General features: G+C 44.5%; 1 protein-coding gene and 1 long non-coding RNA gene across 6 annotated transcripts in view; one reads left to right on the top strand and one right to left on the bottom strand.

Annotated features, from left to right (window-relative positions):
- PIDD1 (p53-induced death domain protein 1) overlaps nt 1–16,457 on the top strand; it is a 55,569-nt gene that overhangs the window by 18,603 nt on the left and 20,509 nt on the right. For all 5 annotated transcript variants that reach the window (XM_083165400.1, XM_083165399.1, XM_083165397.1 and 2 more), the window contains exons 2-9: nt 2,046–2,169; nt 5,432–5,767; nt 6,874–7,287; nt 8,520–8,726; nt 10,586–10,640; nt 12,395–12,596; nt 12,709–12,843; nt 14,667–14,843. In XM_083165400.1, the coding sequence (XP_083021526.1) occupies nt 5,509–5,767; nt 6,874–7,287; nt 8,520–8,726; nt 10,586–10,640; nt 12,395–12,596; nt 12,709–12,843; nt 14,667–14,843 (1,449 nt within the window). In that variant the 5' untranslated portion in view covers nt 2,046–2,169; nt 5,432–5,508. The remainder of the gene's footprint in view (nt 1–2,045; nt 2,170–5,431; nt 5,768–6,873; nt 7,288–8,519; nt 8,727–10,585; nt 10,641–12,394; nt 12,597–12,708; nt 12,844–14,666; nt 14,844–16,457) is intronic.
- Nucleotides 5,304–16,457, bottom strand: part of LOC146046185 (uncharacterized) — a 74,106-nt gene continuing 62,952 nt past the window's right edge. The window contains exons 3-4 of the long non-coding RNA XR_014465779.1: nt 5,728–5,810; nt 5,304–5,631 (exon numbers count right to left, since the gene is read on the bottom strand). This is a non-coding gene — a long non-coding RNA (uncharacterized LOC146046185). The remainder of the gene's footprint in view (nt 5,632–5,727; nt 5,811–16,457) is intronic.

Here is a 16,457-nt window from a genome sequence, read left to right as displayed (position 1 = left end):
GGCCCTGAGTCAGTGTCTCCTCCTACTGGGTGGGAGTTAGGGTGCATTAGAGCAGGAGGCTGGGTGGTAAAGCATGATAGGGGAATGTGGGAAACACAGGGTGAGCGGGTCCCCACTGGTGGAAGTTATGGGACAGAAGGCAGGGCAGTGATAGAGGTGTGTGGGCATGAGGGGTAGTAAAGGTTTTTGGCTGTTGCAGAGTAGGGATGGGGATTGGTGCAGACACCATCAATGGTTGGCATTGATGGCGATTTTGCACCCTGCCATCGATAGTAGTAATATATTACTTGGATAACCATTGATTGTTGTAGCTATCAATGGTCATCCATTATATCTGACTGAATAGGCCGTGGGTCAATCAAAACTCGGTGGCGGGACTTCCGGGTGTGGGGGGGCAGAGCTATGGTCCGTGTCCCGGCACCTTAAAAAAATTTGAAACTTGATCGGTTGTAGCGAATGTAGCAGCCTTTTGAGTCAACCAGCATCAGGACCTATGTGCATACCTCCCAACTTTTCATGTCCAGGAGTCGGGACAAAGCTGCTGCACGCCGCAGGCACGTCGAAAATTCCGGGGGCGTGGCCTAATTCCGGGGGCATGGTCTATACTTGCGGCTCTCTCGCGAGGCCACGCCCCCATTTTGCCGCTATGGGGGCATGACCCAGAGGCTCTGTGAGCCTCTAGCCATACCCCCAGCCCGCTGGCTGCGGGAATAGACGCTGTGCGCATGCGCACAGCGTTTATTCCCCGCTGCTTAGAAAGCCGACAGGGGGGACTCCCAACAGCCCCCCCTCACCGCAGGACACTGCTGGCCGCGGGAGGGACAGCAGGACAGGCCCTGATAATCGGGACTGTCCCGCTGAAATCGGCACTGTTGGGAGGTATGTATGTGTACAGGTAGAAAACTTAGCACATATTGCACCATGTGTACACAGCTTGCATGTATCAGAGGTATTGGCATTGCAAGATAAAATAGACTGTAGGCAAGCCATTTTGACTATATTGTGTACAATGTAGTGTTCTAGTATAGTCAAAATCTTAACATAGACAAAATCATACCGTTTGTATAGTCAATATTGTTGCTTTCCGGGCCCTGGGGAGTTCAAGTGAAATCGCATAGCCAAAATCTCACCGTGTGTATGCACCATGAGTGATTGCAGTGGGCGCCGATATAGTTAACAATATCGGCAGTGCCACATGAGAATGATATAATTCGTGCACACTGAACGATATTATTCACGATATTGGTCCGTGACGTCACCCACCCTCCGCTCCGTACATGCAGGCTCTGACGATATTGTCAGATTGAACTGCATGTACAAAAGATTGGGGGCGGTGTGGTTAATGATGCGTGGAAACGCACATCATTAACAATATTGAGCATACCCACTGACCATTGTTTGCGATGTATCCTTAATTATATCAGAATCATGCATATCGTTAACGATATATCACCGAGTGTGTACCAAGCTTTAGCCCTTGAAAATTCTTATTAGTAAGGGAAGTGTGCAAAGTATATGTACAAAGTATATTAATTACTACGTAGCAATTAGAGCTGATGTGTCACCATTAGGACCGGAGTTGCAGCTTGGAGAACTTATTGTTCCCAGGATTGCAGTCTGAGGGAATTTTATCATCTATTTTATTGGTTGACTTCTAATATAATAGCAGCAAAGCTGAAAATTGGGAATAGTGTAAAAACATGACATATCAGATAACGAGGAGACCAAAGTCTGCTCTGTCAGCCTATAATGGGTGTCTCTATAATTGCAAATACAGGTCTGCATAATACAGAATACGGAAGTACACTAGGATCACTGTGATGTTACATAGGGAAGGGAGGGGGTGAGTCCCACTGTGATGATGTGACACAGGGAAGGGAGGGGTGAAAGTCTGTTACTGCTCCTTTAAGAACAAAGGCCTGGCCCATTTTGTCGTCGCTGACTGGAGTCTCATGTAACCAGGAAGTTTAAAAAAGTGACTGCAGCCCTGCTCACAGCCCTGGGCAGACATCAGCAATATACTCATTGCACCTTTATCTTTCTAGGAAAACATGTGGACTCTGACGTAGGGTAATTCATGTGCAGGGGGTGAGATTCACTCTCATTCCAGAACAAAGGACTTTCTCAGTGAAAACCTGGTTGTCATTGACACTCATCTGTCTTCATTTTGTAAGTATCAAAACATTCGCTAAAGTTGCAAACTTCTTGGGAAAGTTTGCTTTGTGTTAATAACTCCATGTTTTATGTACAGATGTGCCCTTATGCACTTGTTATTTTTGGTGTGACTTAAGCTGCGCACACAAGGTAAGGTATTTTAAAAAATATGGCCATTTTTGACTGATCAGGAGGACACTTGTTTAAAAACTTTCAGTGTGTGGGCATGATCACTATCCAATCATCTAGCTTGCTAATCCCTTTGGCAAGCAGAAAGATGAACGGCCTGCCATGCACGATTTGGCACACATTGTTCCGTGTGTGTGTGTGTACTCTGGAGATATACACAGGAGACACAGAGAATTGGCGTGACTCAAGGCAGTGGCGCAAAGTCTGGAGTGGTAATCAGGAGGATGCAGAGTTATGATACGGATGAATGTTGGACACATTTATTTATTAACAGTTTTTATATAGCGCACACCTATTCCGCAGCGCTTTACAGAGAATATTTGAACATTCTCATCAGTCCCTGTCCCAGAGTGCGGCCAAGGAGCCAATAGCAGGAATCAGTCTGGGAACTGACGGTATACAGAGCCTGTGTAGTGAAGTTTGGGCACAGAAGACTAGGACACACCAGACCTGGAAAGTAGTGAAGTCTCTGGCTGCAGTGGAATAACCAGGGAAGCAGGTAAAGCAGGACACAGGAATCCGGATTTCTGGAGCAAGCCTGGAGTCTTGGGAGATGTCGCTGGAAAACTTGCAGGTGAACTGACAAATTGTTCAAGGCAAGGAGCATTCTGGAAGGCTGGCTTATAACCCCCCATATGGCTGCTGATTGGCTGCAGCTTGCAGCAGCAGCACACACAGAACCAGGAAGTACATCTGGAAATACCTGGATCATGCGAATAAGCGGGAATCAGTGGACAAGTGTCCAGAGGTCAGGTGATCCTGGGAGTCATGGCGGTGCCCATGTCCCTTGGATATTATGGGGGGCGCGGTGTGACAGCCATATGGGCCTGTGACACAGGGACATCATGCCAGTAACCGCAGAGCGCGCCAACGGCTGATCTGCGGTGCAGAATACACCAATGTGTTGGTAATCAGTGGAAGAACTGGGGGTTCCTGACAGTGTGTATGCATGATGAACGATGTGGCAATGATGTGTTATATTGATTTGCAGCTGTTATACGACCCATCTAAAGCTGGGTACACACTAAAACGTGCCATATACTTGTCCTATTTGGCCACTTTTTACCCAATTATGATGGATCGGGCCGAGAAATAAGATGAAAAGTGACCAAATTTGATGTGTTTGACATCTGATCCGATGCGCGGTCCTGTGCGCATCAGATCAGAGTCGCCTCCGGCACAGGCAGCCTCCCGGCAGTGGGGAATGGGATTGCATGCGATATATTGCATGCAAAAGGACCACATGCAATTTTTTCCCTTATTTTCTAAGCAATCTGTGTAGATTAACTAAGCACACATCTACACGTGTGTATGCACTATAGCAATGGCGATGCGCAGTCCCGCACGTCACCATCGCCCGCTCAGTTCTTTAGACACATGCAGTCAAGAACTATAAAGATCACCTGCATGTGCATAAAGAACACAGTTATCGTACTCCTGTACTAACAAAGAATCACAGACATATGTGCTTCTGATTGGCCGCTAGGACTCAAGCCGGCCAATAGCGACATTCGGGAGGAGAAGCCGCCAGAGGTAAACAAACATCCTCCGGCTGCTCCTCCAAAGTCCATCATGGTTCGTGTTGTCGTTTTATTTTTTTGCCAAGTCCCCCTGGAGCCTACTTGGACTGAAGAGGACGTGATCTACGCCATGTAAGTATAATTTGCTTCCACAGGTAACCCTATGGATTACTTCAGGACCGGACCACGATGGACGGAGAGCTACCTATATGCTCAACATAGGTAAGTATCTGTATGCAAGGGCTCTGGGTGTACTAAAGTTTTATTTTTAATGTGTTTTATTTTTTACTATTTGTCTTGCTTTGGAACTACAAGTTCCAGTGGGCCCTTTAATGCCACGCATGCTGGGACGTGTGGTTCTCCAAGTCCCTGTATGCAGGGGAGGCTTGCTGGGACTCATAGGGAATATTCTGGTTCACTCCTTCAGCCTGGGTAGGGTAATTCTGGAGACGGGGACCCCTTCACTAGGCGATATTGTGAACAACATCACTGAGAAAGGGCTTTCTACGCAATATTGTTTGTCTAGTGTGTGTACACTCAATATTGTTAATACTGTGTCCTCCCTCACACCGTTCAAACCCCCTCCCTTGTCCTGCATGTTCAGGGAAGTCCTTGTTTGGCGGTGACCATTCTGCAGCTGCAGCATGACCGTCACTTCCCCTTCTGCCGATACCTACCCTCGCCATCGCTGCCTTCCCGCCGATATAAACACTTGCCGATGCCAGCGCCCTGCAGGGTCTCTGCCACCACCAATATAGGTGTAGGGTCAGATTGATAAATATATGCAAGTTTGGTACTGCCATAATATTTGCCTCCATAAGACACCATCCGGTCACATACCAAAGCTCAGCTGTGTAAAGCCAAGGGCAAGGTCTGCAATTAGGTATCCGGTCGACAGTCATTTGGTTAACATGCATATATTGTCGATGTGGTCAAATAGTTGACATGGCAATAGTCTACACAGGAACAGGTGGACATGAGTTTAAATAAAAATGTTCTCATAGCTTACCATCCACGTGTATACCGCAATCAGCAAATGCGGTTTACTGATTTGGGGTCAATTTGACACAAAATCCCTCATAAAAACTTGTGTGTTGACCATTTCCATGGCGACCTTTTGCTTGTGTCAACCTTCTGTCTATGTCGACCATATATATATGTGCTCTCTCATTGGTAAATGACCTCCATTGTACTAATAATTGCCAAACCTTTTGTTGTGGAGTTTAATATGAGATTGCTGAATGGACAATTAAAAATAATGTGTGAAATAAAAGACTACTGGGCTGTGTAAGACGGCTGCTTCTGTGTATGTGAAGTGTACACGTCATGTGCGGCAGAAATATACATACACATTTCACGCTTCATCATCATTTTTGAAAGGCAATAAACATACAGAAACGTATGATTTTTTCTATCTTGAAGTGTTTTTTTTTCGCTGAATCTTTTTATTTGTATCACTGGCTCAGACCACCGTAAATTGACAATCACTGATTGCGCTTTACAGCTGTAATTTTTCTTTTGATGTTTTTTTTTTATCATTTTTGTCTTTCATTTTTCTTTCTTGACAGCCTTCTGCAACTGGCATCTCTTTTCGGTGTCGGGCGAGCTGTGACATGCCCGTGTTGCCAAGCTCAGACAATGAGAGATGGAGCATCTTCTGGACTCCCAGAGGGAGGGAATCGGCTCGGAGGAACCAGCCTCTTCCACTCCATGTATCGCAGGCAACAGGCTCATCCTGGATGTTTACCCGGATGGATGCAAGAGGTTCCTGCAGGTGACAGAGGAACAGAGAAGTGACCTAGTGGAAGTGGAACATCTCCGACTTAGCAGCAACGATGCCATGATAACATCCGTGGTGACTTACCTGCCCATGTTCAGCAAGCTCAAATCATTGGTATTGAAGGGTAAGAATGCAACCATGTTTTCTATGCAATGTTTTTCCTCCCGCTGAATCAATGACATAAAGTTGTTTTAAATGAAACCTATAGGAGCAAGTCATTATAATGTTTGATGCAGCAAATGGAGGATTATGACACTATTACAGTACTTGCTAACCTCTAGAATAATGTATGATTTTTTTTTTTTTTCGTGTGGTTGCTACAACATAAAGAACAATCCGCTGTATTCTTTCCTACACGTAGCTGGAAGCTGAGTAATAATGATATTATTCTTTTGTATATCATCCTTAAAACGGAGCCAGACAAAGCTTTGACAAAAAATATGTCCCTGTTTGACCCGGACAGCTACTATTAAGGTAGTATCATGTAGTTGGCCATACACTAGGGCCTTGATGGCTAACCTTGACACTCCAGCTCTTGTTGAACTACACATCCCAGCATGCTTTGCACCAGATTTAGCATGGCCAGGTAGCAAAACCGAAGCAGAGCATGCTGGGATGTGTAGTTCAACAACAGCTGGAGTGTCAAGGTTAGCCATCAAGGCACTAGGGCAAGATACATGCGATTTGGCAATTTTTTATGCGATTGCTGCAATCTATTGCATGTACAGTAGTTGACAGAAGGTCTGATGCCCATCACATTGGAGCCTGTGAATCACACCGCCAGCAGGAGAGATCTGTCGGAACACAGGCAGGCTTGGCTGTGGTCCTATGCAAATGCAAAAGAACCGCATACAATATATCATATGTGGTCCAGGGTGACTCGAGGAGGGGGGGAGGGGATCGCAGATGACTTCTCCCCTCAGAGAAGTCACCAAGTCACCTAGTGAATGGCCAGCTTTAGTGTTATTAGTGTACAAGAGACCACTTGAAACTCTCATAACCTGGTATGAGGGATAACTGGCTCTAAAATACTGACGTTTTTGAAAAGGGGGAGAAAAATTCTGGTACAATGTATTGCTCTTATGGAAGCTAGAAATAAATGTAACTAATTAAAGTTATATTATTCTAGCAAGTGTCAGGACCTCATTGATTGCTATTTTAATTAACAAAGTTATGTCCTTATCCTATTCGCAAATGATCTCTTCATATCGCTTTTATTTACTTTCCCAGGTGGACATTTAAGGAATGAAATTGGAAAGCTTCCGAGAGGTTTTCTGACCACTCTACCCTCAGATCTCGGCCAGCTTTCCTCACTGGACCACTTAGATCTCAGCTTCAACAGCTTCACAGAGTTGCCAGCTTGCGTCACTGCCCTCCATTCTCTCTCCACACTCCACCTTGGCTGCAACCAGCTCATAACACTCCCAGATGCCATTGGCGAACTGAAAGGTTTAAAGAGCCTCTCACTAATGTCCAACCAGCTGACCGAGCTTCCTGCGGGTATCGGGCAGCTAAGTAACCTGAAAAAAGTTGACCTGTCTGAGAATAAGTTGGTGACTCTCCCAGAAGAGGTTGGAAATTTGCAGCAATGCACTGATCTAAATTTGTCTGGGAATAACCTCACACACCTTCCAGACACAATATGTGAGTGACATCATAACCATTCTGTCTTCTATTACTCCAGATGCTGTAATGCAGGGATCAGGGAACTTTTTACCTTTTACCACCAAATATATTTAAATATGCTGACGTTACTCCCTTGATTTGAAAGAAAGGAAATCATATATTATTTATCAATTAATTATTATTACACTAAAATTAAATATAGTGTGTGTGTGTGTGTGTATATATAAATATATATATATATATATATATATATATATATATTTAAAAACATTTTTTTTTATTGTACATACATTTAATATAGCCCAGGAGGGCTCAGGATTGCATGGCGGAGTGGAAAGCGGGAGGCAGAGTGAGATCCGGAGCTGAATACACACTGCCACTGATTATGAAACGGTGCAGGGTCACTGCTTATGCGGGCGCGGCCACGTCCCGGTGGGGCTGTGCATGCCTGAGCCACCGAGCTGGAAGCTTCCTGGGACTAATGGACGGTCACGCTGCCGAGACACAGCCATACATGCATATAGATTCATATGCATGCCCGGCTGTGTCTGGGCAGCACGAGCGTCCATTACATATTTACCCCGGTCCCCCGACCACTGCTGTAACGTGTCCAAAATTGTTCCATCCAATGCAGTATTGAAAATAACTTTGCTATTCTCCTTGGTGATCATGTTATTGAACTCCTTTTAGGTTCTATACAATGTATAATTCGAAACTCATAATTAATGTGTATTATAGCTCAGACACCATGCGTTCTGAGCCATCTCCTATTTCACAATCGCCTTTTTTTTTTATTCATCTGGCGTGCCTTCCGGAGTTTTTTTTCTGACCGGTGTTGATCTACCTCCTGATATTGTTCTAGATTTGCATTCTTACTATGCAAAAAATTTAGGACCACAATTTCTAATGTGGCATTTTGTAAAACATTTTTTTTTTTTTATTATTATTTATTTGTGGTTTGTTCCTTAGTAAATCGGATTTGAAAAAAAAAACACCCCCAATAGCTAGTGGTTTGATAAAATAGTCTTTAGTAAATCTAGCCCTGGCTGGTATGGGGGACTCTTGATTTATACTGTAAGTATATAGTATATCCCACACTGATGCTACTGTTCAAAATGCCATTATGTCCACAAAATGTTTAAGGAATTGGGTAATTGGTGTTACCATTTTGTGAACACTGTTTGATGTGATGAGCAGGTGCCATGATTAGGTTATGTAGACAGTAGATGACAAAGTGTTCTTACTTACAGGTCACCTGAGGTCTCTACAGCAGCTTTATCTCTACAGCAATTGCCTGGCCACTATACCAGCAGGTCTTGCCAGTCTACCTCACCTTACCCGTCTGGATTTACAGAACAACAGGTTGCGCTCAGTGCCAGTAGAAATTGCTCAGTGCGCCTGTGTATATCTCCAAGGCAACCCCATAGGAGAACCTGAGCCCTCCCCTCCAGCCGAAGGTAATATACTGTCTATACACAATCATTTACAGAAGATGTTTGGTATTGTCGTTCTGTGTAGCTATTGCATTATTTAAACTTGCTTTTGTGGCTGCTATACTGGGGTATAGTCTAGAACAGAGGTTCTCAAACTGTGGGTCCCGACCTTCTCAGCATGGGGTCGTGACTCCATGTTGCTGACCATCAGGCTGATGACTTTTCTAATCTCAGTCAGTGATTCAAGGAGTATGAAACATCTGTTGGATTGTCTGTTACTCCTCCCATCATGTTGGGCCTCCACAAGGCTGCTGAGACTACACGTGCGATGTGATGACCTTCTGCAGTATCTTGCTGGGGTCCTGTCATTAATTTTATTGTTTCATAGGGTCCCGGATCAAAATAGTTTGAGGACCCCTGGTCTAGAATAGACGTTACTGTATATCAGCACATCTACTGTCAAATAATAATGTACATAGGTTCTTGCCAGATTGCAAGTTTATGATTGTGTTCAAAAATCCCTTCTTGGTGTTGCCCGATCCTCTCGCTGGCCTTATGTGCTTGCTGAGGGGTATGGATCATATAGTCATTAAGTCGACACCACTAGGTCAACATGGGTTTAGGTTGACAGGTCATTAGGTCGACACAAGCATTAGGTCCACATAGTGAAAAGGTCGGTGTATCACAGTTTTTATTACACAATCGACATGGACACAGCATTCAGTGCACCGCGTCCCCTCGCATGGCTCGCTGGGCTCGGCACACTATGGGCCTTATTCTAGTTCACTCTTTCTGACAAAATCCTTCTTAGATGGACAAAACCATGTGCACTGCAGGGGGGGAGATGTAAAATGTGCAGAGAGAATTCGATTTGTGTGAGCTATTTTGTTTCTGTGCAGGGAGAATACTGACTGCTTTATTTTTACACTGCAAAATATATCTCACTTTGAAGTAAAACTCCACCCAACTCTAATTCTCTCTGCACAAGATAAATCTGCCCCACCTGCAGTGCACATGGTTTTGTCCATCTAAGAAGGAATTTGTCAGAAAGAGTGAACTAAAATAAACCCCCTATGTTATTCTCCCACCACGCCCTAGTGGATGGTAGGGCATGAAATATCATCTGTCGGCACATGTCGGCTCAAAAAAGAGTGAAAAACCCCATGTCGACCTTTTGACTGTCGTCCTAGACCATGTCGACCTAATGCTTGTGTCAACCTGGTGACCTAGACCCATGTCGACCTTGCATTATGTCGACCAAATGGCTGCTAACCATCTTTAGGTCGACCAAACCCTTGCCGAGGATACCATGGACATGAGTAAATATACAAAGATGGGAGTTCTATTGAAGGATGGGATGTTGCCCATAGCAACCAATCAGATTCTACTTTTTTTTATTTTAGCACCTTCTTGAAGATGGAAAATAGAATCTTATTGGTTGCTATGGGCAACATCCCATCTCCTATAGAACTCCCATGTTAGTAAATGTACCCCTCAGTGCTCTTTAGTCACTACGGGGGGGGGGGGAATTTACTTAGATGTGTATTCTACTTCACACGTGATGTTGCTATGGGCAACCAATCAGAATCTACTTCTTATTTATTTAGCATCCTCAGTCTAGAAGATAGTAGACAGGATCTGATTGGTTGCCCTTAGCAACATCACATGGGAAGTCGATACACATCTTCGGAAATTTCCCTACATGTGTTCTGAAGTGGAACACACAATGGTCTATAAATATAGAATACACCCGTTCCTAGAATTCCAGAGATGTGATAAAGTTGTTCTGTATTAAATGTTTATGCTGCGCTGATGACATGATAGTTGTCTGTAGCTTTTTTCCTATGTGTTTATGCAATCGTTTTATCTGGTTTTTCCTGCAGATGAAAGTCATAGCTTAGACATAAAAAGTATCTATGTGAATCCCGAGGACAAAAGGTATGTTCTGTCACTGTGCTGTGCGAAGCCTTTATCATTGTAAAGAATAGGTATTGGAACTAGGCTGATATGTAATAGCATGAGTTACTGACGGCAGTTGGACAATAATAGAGGCAGCGGATTTCTGCGTTGCACCCCTGGGTGTTTCATTGCCACTTCTGCAATCTTACTGAATCCCTGCAGCTACTGAGAAAAAAAGATGATAGAATTCCCCAGCGCTGGTGCAATAATATAATGAAACACCTCTGCTGGGAGTCATGAAGCAGTGGACACACTATTAAAATATATAACCAGAAACATTAAATTAAAACATGTATATATTGTTGCAATATTAAATTTAAAAAAATCTATTTACTACCTGTGTGGTGCTAATGAATCAGTCCAACTAATCCAATAGGGGTAGTAGTATACATGAATATTAATATTTGCAGGGTCCTGGTGTGTATGTATTATACATACAGTATATTATTATTATTATTATTATTATTATTAATAACAGTTATTTATATAGCGCACACATATTCCAAAGCACTTTACAGAGAATATTTGAACATTCACATCACTCCCTGCCCCAGAGTTTACAATCTGTGGGGTAGATTTATTAAGCTCGGTGAAGTGATAAACTGTCTGGTTTTTATCACCGGCCAATCAGCTACTACCTGTCATATTTCAAATCAAGCCTGTAACTTCACAGGTAGGAGCTGATTGGCCGGTGATAAAAACCAGACAGAGCTTAATAAATCTGCCCCTATATTCCCTACCACATGTACACAGACATTCTAAGGTTCATTTGTTTGGAGCCAGTTAGCCTACCAGTATATTTTTTGGAATGTGGGAGGAAGCTGGAGTACCCGGAGTAAACCCACACAAGTACGGGGAGAATATACAAACTCCGCACAGTTAGAGCCATGGTGGGAATTGAACCCATGACCTTAGTACTGTGAGGCAATAATGCTAACTATTTCACTATCAAAACTGCCCATAAAATATAAATTATAATAATACTTTTTTAATACTTGTTTCCTAGCACGGCGCCCAAGATTTCCATCTTATGGCATCTTATGCCATCGCATGCATCGCATGCCATATAGCCGCATACGATGCATGCGATGCATGGGTGCTTACAATATTAAATGCACCCCACGCCACCCCCACTATCAACGCGAACCCGAAGCGTGGCAAGCGCACGCGTATTACTTTACATGTATTCCACGTGCGCTCGCCACGCTTCGGGCTCGGTGGCTCGCTGCACTCGCCACACTATCTAAAATCAACTCCATGCCGATGTGGATAGTGGGGGTATGAAAAGGTCGGAGGACACGTAACGCCGCCCCTCACGGGCTGGCTGCGCTCACCACGGGTTGGCGTTGATAGTGGGGGGGGGGGGGCATTTAACAGTGTAAGGACCCATCAGGGTGGTTGTACAATAAAAAAATCGTATACCATCGCATTGTATGGCATACGATGCCATACAGTTTTTTATTGTACAACATCGCGTCCAATCGCATCGCATACCATATTTAGTCTTATGGTGTACCATGCGATGAGCGCCGTGCTAGGAAACAAGTACCCTTTTTTTATGCTTACAATGTATAATATCAATTTAAAAAAATATTGCCGCTTGGAGGGCTAATTCTAACTCGTGGGTGCCAAAGCTGACAATGACTATTTCATATACTATGCATTTGCAGGCCATAATGGCTTCTAAACTTTTATTCCAATCTCTGACTCCGGTTTCCTTGCGATTGTCCCAGCTTTTTTGTCTCCTCAGAAGGTTGCTGGGTATTTCTTCCACATGGCTGTCGCCTTTTTTTCCCTCCTGGAGCCGTCAGTTCCTCTGCCACAATATATTACCAAATACTGCAGCCAGACAGGCAACACGTGAGGATTGGACACCATGACATACTCCTCAGTAGAACATTGGAACTGGGTCCTCACGGAATCCTCTTCCATCAGGTCAGCCATCAATAAGTATTAGATCCAGGCAATGCTGTTTGTTTTAAAAAGCCCTGGTGGTATAAGTCTCCTTAGTTCCAAGCAATGAGAATCTGTGTTGTGTTGTGAACAGGATGTGGAGATTATCATCCCCTTTACTTTCCTGAAGTCTGTGCCAAAGCGTGAGGTGGTAATCAGGACTTTCAGCGACATGACTGGTACATGGACAGATCTGCACACCACAACAAAGGAAAAGTCAGTGCGTGAGGTGAGATACATTGGCGAGAACTACATTGGTTTGGTCTCCCAAATGATACCATTTTATATGTGTGTGTGTGTGTGTGTGTGTGTGTGTGTGTGTGTGTGTAAAGAACCTATGGGAATGACTGATTACTCTGCTGGCCATGGATACTGTGATATTGTAGAAGAGGAATGTGTACATTTATACTATGGGCAGTATTCAATGTGAATACTGGCGACGTGCAGCGAATCCTGTTTAGGATTCGCTGCACATTCGCCACTGCTCGCTGCGTTCCGGAGCCTCGCCGGCTCCGGTATTCAACGAGTCAGGGGCTCGCTGCCCCTGACCGGCGAATTTGAGCTCCTGCGGCCCCTTGCTGGCTGGTCTGTGTAAAAAAAAAAATATATATATATATATTTTTTTAAAAAAAATTAAATATATATTCATGTGCTTACAGCACATGAATAAAAATAGCATCCCCCTCCTCAGAATAAAATTCCTGATTTTTTTACACCAATTGTAAAAAACAAAACACTTTATTTTAAAAGTTCACCTTCCACTTCACCATAAAAAGATAGAGATTGCTACTCGGTGAATCATGGTGAAAAAAACCTTGAAATGTATTCGCCATCTGGTCATTGAATAGGGTGATTCACCGTTTTAGTCAGAAATTCGCCTTACAGCACAAATTCGCCATAAAAACCTGGCGAATCAGCCTTATTGAATACCGCCCTATGCCTCATCATTTTCTGCCAGTCCCAATTGGATTATAATTGGACCTGTAAGTAGAGGTGGTGGGAAGATGAACAGTTGGTGTGTGTCTCATAGGGTCACTGGGATACTCGGTTCCTGTGTCCCTGGGTATCCGGTCACATTGTCAACATTAATAATGTTGGAACCACAATCTCGATACTTCAGTGTTGGCATGGTTCGACATGTTGACAAGCACCAGATCAGCATTTGAGATGCTGACTGGTAGATATAGGTGCTGCCAGGAGGGATAGACACTAGGGGAATATTTAGGTTAGGCTGTGAGGGGAAAGGTTAGGGTTAGGCACTAGGGGGAAGGGTAGGGGTAGGGATTATGGATAGGGGGTATGTACACACCTGAACACTGGAGTCACCTGAAGTTTGGGGCTAGGAATTAGGGATAGGGAGTCTGTACTCACCTGAACACTGAAGTCTTCTGAATTTGCGCCAGTTGTGTTTATCATGTGACCTATGGGGTCTAGAAGACAACACCGGGGACACCACCAGGACAGATAAGTAATAACTAGACCTCCAGGGATGGTTTGTAAACATTTAGGGGGAAATTTACTGAAGGAAATTTGTAAAAAACTAGGTGTATTTGTATCCAGAAATACACTTATTTTTGACATTTACTATCCCGAAAATACGGCTATTCGTATTGATAGCACATCAATACGAATATGAATTGCCGTATTTTCGGTATAGTTTTCGGTATAGTTTTTACAAATTTCCTTTAGTAAATTTCCCCCTTAATCATGTCGAAATGGCATCCATATAGACATGAAGAAATGCATGTCACCTGTGTAGACAGGATGATATAAGTTGCTAAGCATATCGACATTCTATCATGTCAACATTCTAACCATGTTGATACTGTCATGTTTACCTTTTGCTTGTCGACATAACTGTCAACATACCAAACCCATCACCAAGACCCAGATCATTTGAGCCCAAGCATCAGGGACATTGCATGTGTGAGCAGCTTATGTGTGGACAGCTTATGTCTCTGCATTGAGGCCTGTTAGACTAAAGATTATGATTCTAATTTTGTTTTGTTTTTATTGCAAGCGGTCTTTGCCTTTCTATCCTTTCTGAAATAGATGCTGGCTACATGTAAGACCTCTCACTTCTCCTGGTTCCTTGTGGTCTCACGCCTCGTGGAAGATCACTGTGAAGTCCCAAAAGAAGGGGAGCTGCTTTTCTCCAGTGTGGACCCAAATGTTCGTGTTGAGTTTCCGGCTGGTGTCACAGTGGAGACTCGTACAATTCGTATGCAGGTCAGTGATCTGAAATGACCAAATTCTTGTCCTCTTTAGCAGTTTTGATCTTTGAAATACTGTACATTTCTCTTTCAATGGTCCTGGTGACACAGCTCAACACTGGGATGTAGGAGGGTCCGAAGGAGCCAGGCACCTATCCTAAAGCTTTAGAGGGTAGGCTCCTCCCCTACTGCATCCCTGGACTCTTCAGTTCGTGTTAGGTGCCCACTGGAGTGGGTGCTATTCTAAAGGGCTGCAGGAGCAGCCGAAGAATTAGAGTAGTTAGGGTTTTTTTATTATTTTATTAACTATTACCCTAGCTAGGTAGGCACAGTGTGAGGATTTTCATAGTGAATCCTCACACTGCTAGCGCAGCAGGAGCTGACAGAAGCGCGTCCTGTCAGCTCTCTGTGCACAGGGTAGACTCTGTCTGGTCTCCCTGTGCTGCGCTTACAGCCTCTATTAAGAGGCTGCCTGGGCTCCGGAGTAGCCTGAAACCGGCTCCACATTTAGGTGGGGATCATGGGGGACAGGCGCTCCGTGATGGCGGCGGCCATTTTATGCGGAGCTTACACGCTGAGCTCCTGACTGAGAGGACAGCAGCGCTGTGACAGGCATGTTCCAAGTGGTCCCCATTTGAGGGGGAGATACTGGAACAAGGAAATCCTACCTAAGGAGCGGCTAGCTGGGGGTGGTTGGCGCCAAAAGGTCACGGACCCCGCAGCAGCAGGGACTTTGGTCTCTTCCTTCACTCTGACTTTGGCGCCTTTCAGAACGCTTGCAGCGGAGCTGAGCTGGCTTATTGATCCTGGCAGAGTGACTTGGATTTCCTGGGCATCGCTTCCCCGCAGTTGAAACCTACAGACAGCTAAGTGATTGGGTGCATTGACTTTGTATAAACGCTTGTACAATTGTTTGCACTGTGTATATTGAGATATATATATATACGCTTCACTTGCATCATGTCTGAGCATCAGGCTGTGGTTTTGGGGGAGGGAGTCCTTAGTGCACTGAGCGCGTGCAATGTTTGCACACAAAAGTTTGTCCCTGAGCAGATGGCCAAGGGGGGCTTATGTATTACTTGCGCTGATGTGAGACCCATGGGCAGTGAACACCATAGGGGAGAGCAGAGTGAACCTGCGTGGGCCAGTGCCCTAGGCAGGTCGGTAAACGCTTTGGTGCAGCTTCTGGACAGGCAGAGTGATGTGCTGGTAGAATCACAGAGACCTATGCCATCATCTCAGCAGTCGTCTGGCTCCTTACCTCTTACCCAGGCAGATCCTGCACTTATTCAGGTGATGCAGGATACTGCTAAGGGGATCAACAGATTCAGTGAAATACTGGACAAAATGGATGAGGTTACAGGGACCCCTAAAAGGTCTTATGCTATGCCTAATGTGTTAGAGGAAGAGGAAGGAGAGTATACTGACACACCCTGGGACCAGGGTGATGATTTTGAAGAGACCTCTGCTGCTGGTATAGAGGATCTTATTGTGGCTGTAAAACAGGCGTTAAAACTGTCTGTTGAGGATAAGACCCCTGTTAAGGGTGTTTTTAAGCGACAGCGAAAGGAGGCTGTTACTTTTCCCTCAGATGAGGGGTTACAGGAACTATTGGAAGGGGCTTGGAAAA

The sequence above is a fragment of the Crinia signifera genome, chromosome 11 (assembly GCF_055691185.1).
Source record: "Crinia signifera chromosome 11, ASM5569118v1, whole genome shotgun sequence".
Lineage (NCBI taxonomy): Eukaryota > Metazoa > Chordata > Amphibia > Anura > Myobatrachidae > Crinia > Crinia signifera.
This window is presented reverse-complemented; position numbering and strand designations above follow the sequence as displayed.